The 14,111-nt window shown below is 39.4% G+C and overlaps 1 protein-coding gene across 2 annotated transcripts in view; it reads left to right on the top strand.

Moving 5' to 3' along the window:
• BIRC6 (baculoviral IAP repeat containing 6) overlaps positions 1-14,111 on the top strand; it is a 179,905-nt gene that overhangs the window by 32,003 nt on the left and 133,791 nt on the right. For both annotated transcript variants that reach the window (XM_054162362.1, XM_054162363.1), the window contains exons 11-12: positions 6,880-7,029; positions 12,301-12,526. In XM_054162362.1, coding sequence (XP_054018337.1) covers positions 6,880-7,029; positions 12,301-12,526 — 376 coding nt within the window. The remainder of the gene's footprint in view (positions 1-6,879; positions 7,030-12,300; positions 12,527-14,111) is intronic.

Below are 14,111 nucleotides of genomic sequence, written 5' to 3' on the forward strand. Positions count from 1 at the left end.
AATTTTGAAGTCTTTGCTCCTCCACATTTACTACCACATGTGGAATGATGCCCTGCAGTCTTGACAGCATTAGGAGGATGTGTTGAAAGTAGAATGGCTGTATTCACCAATGTATTCAATGCTAATCCTTTTAGCAAGTAGCTTCTAGTGCAAAGACCTATGTGATAATGTTAGTTAAAAGATTTGGTCCTACATGTGCTCAAAATGCTTGAGTGTTGGCAGAAAACTATTGAATATAAACTGAGCAGTATATTCTTTCCTGCTTACTTGCTTAGGTGGCAGGAACTTCAGTGTCTGAAAGTTTTTGGATGCAAGATAGCCTTGTGGGTTTTTTCTTGCTGCTTCTGCTTGTCAACATGATTTTGACTGGTAGATAGTTTCAATTTTTCCCATATCTGCCTTTAAGCTATAATGAAAAGAAACCTCTGTGTGAATGGGTGTTGAAGGGTTTGTGTCATTTTATATAATTGTGCTTTACACCTGCATTTGACATTACTCTTCTTGGTGTGTTGGGAATAATTATTCTTACCCCACTTCAGAATTTTATCTGTTGGTGTCAGTTTCAAGTACTTTTCTGTTTCTGCAATGATTATCTGGAGTTGACATTTGGAAGGACGTATGCTAGTCTATTCTTGGTTCCAGTTCAGTTAAGCAAACAGAGTGGACTTACTGTGTATTCTGCTTTTTTCTGTTACCCTTGGCCAAGGTAGATCATAGTTAATAGTCCTCTTCATAGTGCTTTGTGTATTATCATATGGAGGTTTTAAATGTTTTCTTTTGTTGTTGATATAAAAGGGCTTAAATTTTGCTTTTGTAGCATCCAAAAATAAGTAACTTTCTTATTACAAAACTGCAGTAGGCCGACAGGTATTGATTTTGAATAAGGTTACAGCTTTTGATGATATTTTGAAGCCTATTATCTGATGGTTTAGGAGGGTCACATGAAGTTTGGATGCGTAAATTTCCAGAGCTACAGTTGTCACCACCATACGTCCCAATCTTTTTGTAATTACAGTCCTACTAAAAATTACTTAAAGAAATGGTTCCCAGAATACATTCTACTTTTCTTGTTTGTTGGGTTTGTCTTGGATTGTTTCTGTAGTCAGGCAATTTTGTTGAACTTTAGAATACGGAATGGGGTGGAAAAATAGATGTCTGAAACACTTTTTGTCTAACATAAAGGTGTAAATCTCTACTAGTATTTTGGTTTGGCAGTTTTGAAAATTGTGTATACTTGTGTTTCTGGGAGTATTTTTAAAAAATATTAGTATTTGTCAGTTTTCTGATACTGTCTAGTGCCTGAAGGTCTCTGAAGAAATATTACCTAGGCAGGAAAGTGAGGTGAGAGTTCAAACAAATGCTAGCAGAAGTGGAAATATTCACGGTGTTTTTGTGGTTGTTCTCTGCCAGACTGTCTGATTGAGTAGGTGTGAAAATCTGTATAATCTGTTTGAGTGCTTAAGTTTCTTCTAGTGAGAGAAGCACTCCTGGATTGTGAGCATTTGAAATCTGCAATCTAATTCTTTCACAAATCTGGTCTGTGCTAAGTGAAAGTTTTACAGTACATTGTTTCCCTGATGCGTCCTGTTAAAAATGCTAGTATTTGCATTACATAGAGCAAAATAAGTCTCATCAGGAAGTCAGTATTCAGTATTCAGTATCACTAAGGTTGGAAGAGACCTCAAAGATCATCGAGTCCAACCTGTCACCACAGACCTCATGACTAGAGTAGGGAGGACACTAGTGCCCACTGCAGGCTTGAACTCATGACCTTCCCCATTAAAGGTCTTAAGTCCATTCAGTTTTAAAGAAATTATTCTTCAGTAGTTCATTAGATTAAGTTAGTTGTAATTTTAGCTTAATTATTTGGAAATAATTTGGAGAAAGGCAGAGCAAGACTATTTTTCTACTTGTTGTCATCACCTCTATTGCTTTTTTTGTTGTAGCAGTTCTGCTTTCTGCCTATATTGCTTCAGAGCTGACAGACAAAAAGACCCACTTCCATTTGAAGCTCCATATTCAGTTTCTCTCACATAGCCACTCGTAGCTGATATTGGATCAGTTCTTTGGGATATTTTCTCTTTCTGAATTAGAGTGAGAAGCTGTAAAAAAAGATCATGAACGCTTGACTGTAACGCATCAGGTTGCTCAGGGAGATAGTTGAGGCCCCATCCCTGGAGATTTTCAAGGTGACACTGGACAGGGCTTTGAGCAACCTGATCTACTTGAGGATGCTCCTGCTTATTGCAGAGGAGGTTGGACTAGATGACCTTTGGAGGTCCCTTCCAACCCAGTCCATTCTGTGTACATGTAGCTTGCTGATTGTTTCACACTATCATCTATAAGCACTTTAGGTGTCTGTTTTGTGATTTATTTTTTCAAAATACTCTTTTCTACATACCTAGTCTCCTAAATTTTTGCCTTTTAGTCACTCCTCTTTCGATAAAGTTGGGTTATTTTCAGACTGGAGTTTGGTGTGTGGAAACGATGCTAACAGTTCTTGTTACTAGTCTGGCAGATCCGGATGGCACTTTCTTATATTTGAGAATTGTTTACCTAAAATCTTGTACCTTTCAATTAGAACAGATGTCTTGCTCTTGACTTGTATATAGTGTATTAATTGCACTTTGTAGCTTTTTTATTTTGTTTGGATGTGTTATTGCTCTTCCATGTTATGAGGCTTTGTCAGCATTGCATACTGGTGTATATGAAGTTCAGGATTCAATTGAGTATTTTCACTGTTCTGCCTTCATAGGCAATGGGCTCTAATGGGTTTGAGGAGGGGTGATTTCCACCCCCCATCAGAACTTGTGTTGGAAGTGATGCTAAGAGGTGGTTTTGAAGTTCACAGTATCACAGTAACTAAGGTTGGAAGAGACCCCAAGGATCATCAAGTCCAACCTGTTCCAACAGACCTCACGACTAGACCATGGCACCAAGTGCCATGTCCAATCTCCCCTTGAACACCTCCAGGGACGGCGACTCCACCACCTCCCTGGGCAGCCCATTCCAATGATGAATGACTCGCTCAGTGAAGAACTTTTTCCTCACCTCGAGTCTAAACCTCCCCTGGCACAGCTTGAGACTGTGTCCCCTTGTTCTGGTGCTGGTTGCCTGGGAGAAGAGACCAACCCCCTCCTGTCTACAACCACCTTTCAGGTAGTTGTAGAGGGCAATGAGGTCACCTCTGATCCTCCTCTTCTCCAGGCTAAACAATCCCAGCTCCCTCAGCCTCTCCTCACAGGGCTGTGCTCAAGGCCTCTCCCCAGCCTTGTTGCCCTTCTCTGGACACGTTCAAGTGTCTCGATGTCCTTCCTAAACTGAGGGGCCCAGAACTGGACACAGTACTCAAGGTGTGGCCTAACCAATGCAGAGTACAGGGGCACAATGACCTCCCTGCTCCTGCTGGCCACACTATTCCTAATACAGGCCAGGATGCCATTGGCCCTCTTGGCCACCTGGGCACACTGCTGGCTCATGTTTAGGCAGGTGTCAATCAGCACCCCCAGGTCCCTCTCTGTTTGGCAGCTCATTCAGAAGCAGAGTACTGATTAGCTTGGTTTTGAGAATCATGGAGAATTAGCATCCTACTCAATTCTTTTGCAGCATGCTGTCATTGGTGATGGGTTTTTTTATGTTTTTTTTTCCCCCTGATGTTTAGCTTGTATCATCTTTGCTGATTGGAGTCATTACTATCCTTTAAGAACATGGCAAAGAGATTACTTCAAAAAAAGGAGAGGAAGGAAGTTTATTTAGGTGTTCTCCCCCAACCATTTGTTTTCTTAGCTGAATATTTCCCGTTCTTTTAAACATCGACGGGGGGGAGGAGGGGAGAAAGAGTGCCTTACTCTCCTGTCCTAAAAGACCTGCTCAAGTCAGTCCACATGTTTCTCGTAGGGGTACCCCAAACTAGGCATAGTAATCCTATAGATGTATTTGAGTGCAACAGAAGAATTTCTTAGCTGCTCTGCGATCTGTAGATACCATGTGTGCACGTATACGTAGTGGGATGTGTGCGTTTTTGAGCAGGAAATTGAATCCGGTTTGTCACAAGAGCCTCTTTTACTGAACTGCTGGCTAGATGATTTTTCTTCATCCCATAATAGTGCATCTAATTATTTCTTGCTAGGCACAGTAACTTTCACTTGGCCCTATTCAATTGCATTCTATTTTTTCATAAGCTGGCATGCAATTTTTGCAGCTGAAATCTCCAAGAATAGTGTAAGTTCTGTTGGAGTGAGGTTTGGGGATGTTTCCTTGAGGCCATTTTTCAAATGTTCTGAAACAGTATGTTTGAGCTAACCCTTTACAGGCTCTGTGATGAGATGCGGAGTGCAAGTTGTGTAGCGGAAAGTTTCCTGTTGTATGGCTTCCTTCAGCTATGTCCTTGTGCTGTGATTTGATACCAGCACTTTTCCATACTCCTGCTAGAGTACAGATGCGTGGAGAATACAGAATGAGCTAGATAAGCTTTGGCTGCGGTGGCCTAGTCTCAACTGTGTTCTCTGAATTGTGCCAGTGTCACTTCGTTGGAACTGGTAGCTGCCAAAAGTAAGCTTGGGATGTATGATTTGCATGTTCTGTTTGTATAACCCACCATGTTCTTGAGTCCAAGCAAGTTACATATTCTAAATAGAATTCAGAGTTAAGATTAGATTATGTTACCTGTTATTTTTGGGAAGTGTAACCATGGTGGTTTTCAATTACTGTCTTTTGTGATTACTAAGTGAAGTGTCAGCTTTTGCATGTTCTTGGTAGTGCAGCAGAAGCACTTATCACATCTGTAAAAGTGATGCAAGTAGAGAAGTCTTCAGATACACTGCTACTTAGGATGTTTGCTACCTGGCTAAAATTTGATAGCACCAGCCTATTAGTGTGTATCTTGAGCCTGTAGTAATGCCACAACCCACCAATCCAAACCAAAACCCAGCACTGACCTTTGCAGAGTGGTGTTGGGGTTGAGGTTTTGTGTTGGGTTTTTTGTTTTTGTTTGTTTGTTTTCCCCATGGCTCTTGACTGTAGGAAATGTAGTGTCTTTGAAACAAAAAATTGAACATTTTTCATCAGAAGGTCATCTTTGGATATTCTAGGAGAAGAAATGCCTCCTGTCTGATATAGAAGCAAAGCCACGTGCAGGGTTTTGGATAATGTGCATGAGCACTAGTAGCTTCACAAGCTAATACTGTATGATTGAAATTTGTGATAGTTCTTTACAGAAGGTTTTTGCAAACAAATATGAGGAAATGAGATCAAGCTTGGCACTGATTTTTTTTTCTTGGAAAAATGCTAGTGTCTTTCAGGAATTTGGTGATTGCAAGTTCCTCTTCTTCCTGTAGTATGGATAAAATGATAAGAATGGGTTTTTTTGTAGCCGATAATTAGTGACAGAAACTCAGAAACTTGGTTTGAGGACATGGGGTTTGTTTCTTTAAAATCAAACCCTACCCAAGCATCTGCAGAGTAAGTGGGACTTTGGCGTAACTTTCCCTTAGAAAACACCTCAACTTTGTGAAGTTGCTCCTTCTGTGAGCTGTAAAACTGGCATAGTGCAGGTTAGTATTTTGAATTTGCATTGCATGAGGGGGTACTTGATTTCTAGTACAGGAGATTATCTGGTTTTGAGCATTGAGGTTGTTCTGATCGTTTATCTTCGAGCAGTAAACAGAACGGGAAACAAGGTGAGGTTTGGATTATTATCAAATAAAGGTCTTGTGGTCTGCTTTCTAATGTCCTTCATTCTGCCTGAGAAAGATGGCTTATTTTTGAGCTGTTAAATTTCAAGAAAATTTATTCTAAGTGTTGTTTGCTAGAATTGGGTATTTTAAAAAAATTTCCCCCTCTTCCCCTTCTCTCTCTTCCCCCTTCCCCCCTCCACTCTCAGGATCTACATGGGAGGTACTGTTGTGCACCGGGGGTGGGTGAGTTGGGGGTGAGAGAGGGGCGGTACAGACTTCATCTCAGTTAGAAAGGCCCCATCAACAAATGGCTTAATGAAATAGCTATTTTAATAAGATAGACTAAAAAGAGAAATATAACTAGTGAGAATGTCTCATATCCCTTCAGTTGCTGGGATCCCTGCTTTCATGCAGCGTCACCCCAGACCCCGTGTGGAATTTCCCACAGCACGCTACACAGATCTTGTCCATGGTGGGGGGGGTGTGTGTGTTCTTCCTTTATTGGTCATTAGAGCTATTATTTTATTCTTCTGTGTCGTTAAAATGGCAATTTTATGAAGCCATTTGTTGTCGGACTTTTCTTACTGAGATCCACAAAAAAGTCTATATGCCATCTCTGTGCCTCTCGTGCTTCTCAACTCTGTGCCTCCCAGACGTTCACTCTTTGCCTCTCTGTGCCTCTATTGCTCTGTTTCACTCTCACTAAGCAGAACATGTACCTCTTGTTAGGCTTTTATCTTGGGTTTTTTATTAGGTATATTATCTCAAGTTTATTTATGTCAGAGTACTTGAACAATTTGTGTAACAGGATTTGTTACAATGTTAGATGCTGAAGAACAGTCTGTAATCAATTTGCAGAAAAACTATGGAAGGCCTGTACCAGGATTTTCTTCTCTGTTTAAAGCCTACTGATTAGAATTTTTGTAACTTCTGAGACTGTTAACAGACCTTTCCCTCATACCAGCTTTATGTAAAATTGAGCATTCCTTTCCTGTCACTTCTCTGTAAGTGATAAGATTCATCTGTGTATATCTGTAGCGGTGAGTAAGGCAGCTTCCATGATTTCAAGCTTCCATCAAAACATTGTATCCATCGAAAATTTTGCAGTTGCTCTGTTGACTGTTGACCTAATTAGTGTTCTAATATCTGTTGTGAGTTAGCTGTGTCTGCCTGTCTAAACTTCTGCTGTCTGTGATTATTTTAGGTGGAGAACTTCATTTCCTTCAGATTGGAGGGACGTGCGATGACATAGATGAAGCTGATATACTTGTAGATGGATCCCTTTCCAAAAGCATAGAACAGTCATCAGAAGGCACCAAGCCCTTATCTAACCCTTCCAGTCCAGGCATTACAGGTAAATTATGAGTTTAAAGATATAACAAATAAAAAATGCTTATTTGTAATACTTCTGCAATTTTTTGAAGTTGCATATTAAGGTGGTTTTGAGTTCCTTAATGGCATATTTGTTTTTTCCCTTTTTGATGCTTGTAGTTGAAATTCTGTAGTTGCCATAAGTCTATCATTGGTTATATACAAGCAATGCTTTAGCAGTTCTGGGCTTAAAAAAACAAGACCAAAAATGAAACAACATGCTTTTGTAGAACTGATTGGTTTTCCAGCATCTACATGTTATTTTAAGTTTAGCAGACAGGGGAAAATGGGTAATTCTGCAGGCGTTGGGCTTCCCTCATAGCTTAAATAGGCTGGAGCGCTTTATTTGTAAGTAAAATGAGTAAAATAGAATTAACCAGGCTGGAAGAGACCTTTGAGATCATTGAGTCCAACCTGTCATCCAACACTGTCTAATCAACTAAACCATGGCACCAGCCTCTTCCCACACACCTCCAGTGATGGTGACTCCACCACCTCCCTGGGCAGCCCATTCCAATGCCCACTCACTCTTTCCATGAAGAACTTCTTCCTAACATCCAGCCTAAACCTCCCCTGGTTTATTCTGTAAAATAGCCTGAAAGTTTTGTGTAGAAGCTGTACAGCTCTGCTTAATAAAACTGTACAAAACATGTATTCAACAGATACTGTTGTGCACAGTGACATTGATTCTTTCTGTTACACTTCAAGCAGTGCAGTTGCTGTTGATTTGATTGAACTTAAAATGTGCAATTTTGGTTTTAGTACTTGTCTGGGTGGAGTTAAACTGGAATTCTGATGTTATTTACCTTCTAGTCTCCTTGGAAGGGTTGTCAGCACTTGGACATCAAGAAGTAACTGTTCCTAGTTGTCCAAACGTTTTTATGCTAAACATCCTATCTAGCTAGGTCTTATCTTTACTGCAGTTCTGATATACCTGTCTTGCCACAAGTCTGCTGCCTTTTTTAGTATGATAAGCCCTACGAGGAGAGGCTGAGGGAGCTGGGGTTGCTTAGCCTGGAGAAGAGGAGACTCAGGGGTGACCTTATTACTCTCTACAACTACCTGAAGGGAGGTTGTAGACAGACGGATGTTGGTCTCTTCTCCCAGGCAAGCAGTACCAGAACAAGAGGACACAGTTTCAGGCTGCGCCAGGGGAGATTCAGGCTGGATGTTAGAAAAAAGTTCTATACAGAAAGAGTGATTGCACATTGGAATGGGCTGCCTGGGGAGGTGGTGGAGTCGCCATCACTGGAGGTTTTTAGGAGAAGACTTGACGGGGTACTTGGTGCTGTGGGTTAGTTGCTTGGGCGGTGTTGGATTGGTTGATGGGTTGGACGCGATGATCTTGAAGGTCTCTTCCAACCTGGTTTATTCTATGTATTCTATGTATTCTATGTATCTTGCCTCACTATAGTAAAATAAGGACTTGAGTGAGAGGGTTGTTTACAAAAGAGCAACCCTTAGGTAGAAGGGGAAAAAGCTAAGGGGCTTCTCCTGCTTGTGAGGGAGAGCTGTGTGTATGCAGGTTATGAGAGTTCCTTTGTGGGCTCCTCAGTCTTCTCCTAGCACTCAGCAAAGGTACTTTAGATAATTTGCTTCAAAAACATAAGAGCATGTCTAATTTTTCTGGTTAAGGCTGAGGTAGATTTGAGTCATGCTGAGGATTTTAAAGTGTGTGTGTACATCTGTATAGGTGTGTGTATATATAGAGAGAGAGAGGTAGTCTTGCTTTCAGTTTTAAAGGGAATTGTTTGTGAGAGAGCTATTGAACTAATGGTTTTAGTTTTGTTTTAGCCTGCAATTGCTAAAGGTAGAGAGACAAAGTATAATTATTTTAGTTGGGTTGGCTGTGTGTTGGACAGGAGTAGGGATGTACTGGGAACAAATGACCTAGAATACAAAATACAAATAATGTAAAGCTTGAAGATAAAGCAACGATGCAGTGGAAATAAACTATTCATGTAGCTGTGACTATTTCTGAGAAGTGGTGTTAATTTTGGGTGTGTGTGTTTCTGGTGGGGGTGTCCTTGCCTGCAGCTGCAGAGGACAAAAAGTGCTGGGAGAGGACTAAATGGCAGACAACCAACTGTGCCAGCCCCTTCTTCTAATACAACTTACGTGACTGTTGTGTGGTATGGATACCACATCAGCTGGTTTGGCTAGCTATCCTGGGTGTACCCCCTTCCCACTTACTGTGAAGAAAATTTAACCCCATCCTAGCTGAACCCAGAACAATATATAGTGTGTGAATGATTGCTAGGGTTGTGCAAACATTTTCTGCATAATGAAGCTGTCAGCACATGCATGGATCATAGTTGGACATTGCCCTCAACATCTATAACATCATTGTTGCTTCCTTTTTGATCAAAATACTAAAGAGCAAAACCCCACTTCTATCATGCTGATGCTGTATGTAAGGAAACCCTTGAAAACTCCATTTATGAAGTTTTAGAAGATAGGTATCTTATTTAAAAGTTGCACAAGTTTTAGATGCAAGGAGATTCATATCTCTGATTTTCCACACCAATGAGACAGAGTAGCCACTTTTCATTTCTTAAACACATGCATATACTTTAGATTTCCCAGCAAGGTCATGCATATTCATATAATTTCCTGAAGCTAATCACCTTATTTACTGATCTATTACATTTGCGAGGTGCATCTCTGTGGTGGTCTCTGATGGTCTTTGAGGGGGGTCTAACATCAAGTCCTTTGGTTGAACTTTAGTACAGTTAGGTGGAATTTTGTAATTGGTTTTTTGACCTTGAGTATGGCCTGATTTGGATCAGGTTTCTTTTGTATCAAAGCAGCAAGGTTCCTCCCTACCTATTGTGTGTGATGAGAACATCTGTGTTTTGTCCTTGGAAATTCTGTTTTCACAGTTTGCTCTTTGTTAGCAAGTCTCCATTTTCACTGAGCAGAACTCTTACTTCATCAGTGCTTTTCAACAAATACATAGAAAGCTTTCTGTTTGGGGATGTGAACTTCTAGGTGGATCTGACAGCACAGAGGCTTGATTTATAAATCTTGTTCGCAGCTGATGGCAGGTAGCAGCAGGATGATTTTATGAAATCACTTTGGTGTTCTATGAAACTGTTGGCAAAAGATGGTATAGTCTGGATAGAAACAACAGCAAGAAGCATGATCTTTTATTCTTATATTGTTCATATATATATTGTGAGTTTTGTTTATGTTAACTTTTTTTGCCTTTCTGGAATTAATGTCTTCATTTTTATTTTCTAGCTTGCATTTTAAAACTTGGATAAAACTTAAATTATATTGTCTTAGAAGAAAATGGTTAACTTTACCAAGTTACAAATCTTAGGTCGGGTTAAAATTCTTATTTCCTTTTCAGGAGTGGAGCATTTTTTTATGGTGATGTAAAATAATGACTTTTTTTCAGGAGATAATTGAAAAAGAATATCAGTTTTCATGACCAGTTTAAAACCCTTTCCCAAGTTTGCTATTAGAACTTTAGCTTTTCATAACTCACTGTTTACAATATAACAAAAATAACCCTGCAAAAGTAGTCAAGTGTATTTGACAGCACTGGAAAGTTAAGTCCTTAATTTTTCACTTTAGGGGTTGATACCACGTTAAATGTTGCTACTGTGAATACTCTGAATTTATAATTTTTTGTTTCTGATTGGGAAAGGAGAATGAAACAGAAAAATAGCCAATTTACTCAAAGATAGAATTGTTGCGCAGTTTGAACTATGAACTCGCTTCTCATTGCAGTGTCATCCAGTTAATGAGGTTCATATTTGGCAGTAAAAAAAACAAATGGAGGTGTTTTCTGTTTTCTTGAAGTTAATCTCTAAAGCAATTCTAATTTCTAGTCTCTTCAGCATTTTCTTGCATCCTAGATAAAAAAACAGAAATCACAGTTATTACACTGTTTGCTTAACTCCGAGTATATCATCTTGAGCTCTTCCACTTTTGGAAGAGAATGGCGTGCACCTTTCTGTTTTCAAGATGTAGAATCCTGCCATGCATTTGCAAGACAGTCCCTAGGTTCAGGCTTCACTAGAGGGCTGATGGTGATGTTGGTGTAGGGTTTTTCATTTGTTTGGGATTTTGTTTTTTGTTTTCCTGGGTTTTGTTTGTCTGGGATGCGGGTTCTGTTTTGGTGGTTTGTTTGGGGTTGGTTTGTTGGTGTTTTGGGTTTTTGTGTGTGTGTGTGTGTTTTCCCCTGGGATGGTGTCAGTAGCAGTCGGGGAGCAAACTTTTATTCTTGAAAATCATCCTTTTTTACAAGCACAAGATTTTCTGAAAAATACATTTTTAAGAGACACTACTTGAAATGTCCGTGTGTTGTGCATATCTTGTTTTCTCTCAAGCCTCCAGATTTTTGTTTGTTTTCTGAAGAAACTTGAATATATTGAGTTCATTTGTAATGTTTTAGTTGTTTGTCTCCTTGGGATATTTTCATTTTCAGTGCATTTTCAACTAATACCTTTGTTTCCTCAGGGCAAGACTTGAATATGAAAACAAGAAGACAGAATATCTGTCTAGGCCCAGTGTCTTCCAAGTGCATTACATAATGCATGCTTGTTTTTCACTTACCCCTCTTTTTGAGCTAAGCTGGGAGCCTTCCAAAACATTTTATTAATCCACCATAAAATGAGTGTATGTTTACAAGCAGGTGCCAAAGTAATGTTTCAAACAGGGATAAAAGTGTAACAGTTGCATAGTAATTCCACATGTCTGTTTTCACTAAGTAAAACTTACCTTCTTTTATTCCCATCATCAGTAGAAGTATTAAAAAAAATGTTCATCAGCTTTACTTCATCCAAATATATCTGCCTGATTAGTTTTTCCTCATGATTTCTGGTTAAATCTGAGACAGCAGGCTCAGAGCTCTCAGTACTTAGCAAATTTATTCCTGATAAAGCTGCCTTCAAGGAATAACTGTTTTCAAGCCTAGTGTTGTTTGGTTGCTTGTGTTGGGATTTTTGTTGTTATTGTTGTTGTTTTTCTCCTTTGTTGGTTTGTGGGGTTTTTGTTCTGTTAGGGATTTTGTGGTGGGGTGTTTTGGGTTTTTTTGGGTGGTGGGTTTGGCTTTTTTGGGGTATTTTTTGTGGGTTTTTTCCGGTTGGTTGGAGTTTTTTTTGTTCTTTTAATTTATTTTTAGAAATTTGATTGAATGTGGTTAATTTTACCTGTAGCAGTTTGGATGCATTTCAAACTGTTTGTAGAATGCTCTGGAAAAATGCTCTATTTAGTAATTAATATATGGTCTCTAATTATACAGGAGTTGATCTTTTGGTGGACCAGCCATTTTCCCTTGAAACACTGACATCCCTGGTAGAGCTGACCCGTTTTGAAACCTTGACACCACGTTTTTCAGCCACTGTTCCTCCCTGCTGGGTAGAAGTCCAGCAAGAGCAACAGCAAAGGCGGCATCCTCAGCATTTGCACCAGCAGCACCACGGGGATGCAGCTCAACATACTCGAACTTGGAAGCTACAAACCGACAGGTAGGAAGGGTAACAGCGCAGGAAGGATTGTGTGTGCTGCTTAACTAGCTCACATAGCTGGTATAATAACAAATATCATGCAATTTATTTGTTTCTAGGTAGTGTAGAAGTTTAAGAATGCATGCTTTCAAAGATAATAATCCCTATTTGGTAGTTTGCATTATAGGTCTTTGTGAGATTAACAGAGTTGTTGTAGTGGACGCTGAAACAAATTGAAAAGTTGAGTTTTAAATTGGTGTATTTTATTTTGCCAAAAGTTGCCTTGCTATGTTCTGATTTGACAAGCACATTCACTAGAAATGCAGACGCTCTTGATTCGCCCATAAGCATGCACACATTCCTAGTACAATCTTTAACTGGAATATGCCAGCCACGGGTGTAAGTATGACCAACTAGTTGTCCTAAACAAAATCGTGTTGTAGTGTATTTTAAAATGTGAAGATAGAATGTGAATTTGTGTGTGTTCATGTGAGGCTAAATCTTTATGTGCAAGGCATTTGCTTAAGACCTTGTAGTCTCCTAGTTGTGCTAAACTTCATTTTCATTGCGATGAACCTGCACCAGCATGGTATGTGTAGTACTTAGTTTTTTACATGTGGTGTGAGAACTTCAGATTTCTCTGGGATCCTGAAGACTAGAACAGCAGTGTTGCAGTCTCCTTCAAGAGCTGCTTAAACCTACATGAAGTAGCTTTGCAGAGGTTTTTGAAAATACTGGAAAAATGAAGTACAGAAGTCAGGTGTCTTATTGGGTCAGGCTGTCTCTCACCAGCCCCACTGATGTATGAGCAATGGATAGCGATGCGGAATCTAAATGCCCATACAGTGGAAACAATGAAATAGCCAAAGGACACTAGAGGAGCTAGAGATCATGTGCTGAGTTAAAAAAACCCTGTTGTGTAAATAAGTGAAAACTAGCATGTGATAATGGAGCATTCCAGTTAGGAAAACCAAGTCTGGAAGGTAATAGTTGCAGGTGGTTCTGAGTCATGCATCGTCACATCAGCTCAGTTTGTTTTAATTAAGTGCTCATAAGCTACAGTTAAAAGCTTTAAAACCTTTATCTTGTGATTTTTGCAAGTAAATATTTTGTATGTAACAGGTAGAAAGGAGGTGATTCCTCACAAAATAATTTCTATTTAAAACTATTGATTATCCATTCTGTTCAGCAACAGCTGAAAAGTGCAAAGCAAGCAATATGAAGAAATAAGGAAGGAAACAGTGAAGGGTAATAGCTGTTAATTGGAAGGTGATAGGTGAAACATTAGTTTATGAATACTGTTTCATTACAGGAAAAAACTGTGCCTTTGACAGTTGCTAAATGGCCAGTAATGAAAATGGTTAAATTACAGTCCTTTTGTTCATAGGTTAGAATATACAATTTTAAGATTGAGATCAATGTTAGCTCTTAATTAAAAATTTTTTGGGAAGAAACTTTTTGGTTTCTGGACTATTTTGTTGGTCCTTAATATGGGATTTCTTTTTTCTCTGAGTGTTTTCATTTCTACCAACATAGGGAATCACAGGGTTAGATGGATGAGTAATGCAATTTGATATAGTAATTCTTTTGCTCTCAAACAGAAGGG

This window comes from Dryobates pubescens, chromosome 6, assembly GCF_014839835.1.
Source record: "Dryobates pubescens isolate bDryPub1 chromosome 6, bDryPub1.pri, whole genome shotgun sequence".
Classification (NCBI taxonomy): domain Eukaryota; kingdom Metazoa; phylum Chordata; class Aves; order Piciformes; family Picidae; genus Dryobates; species Dryobates pubescens.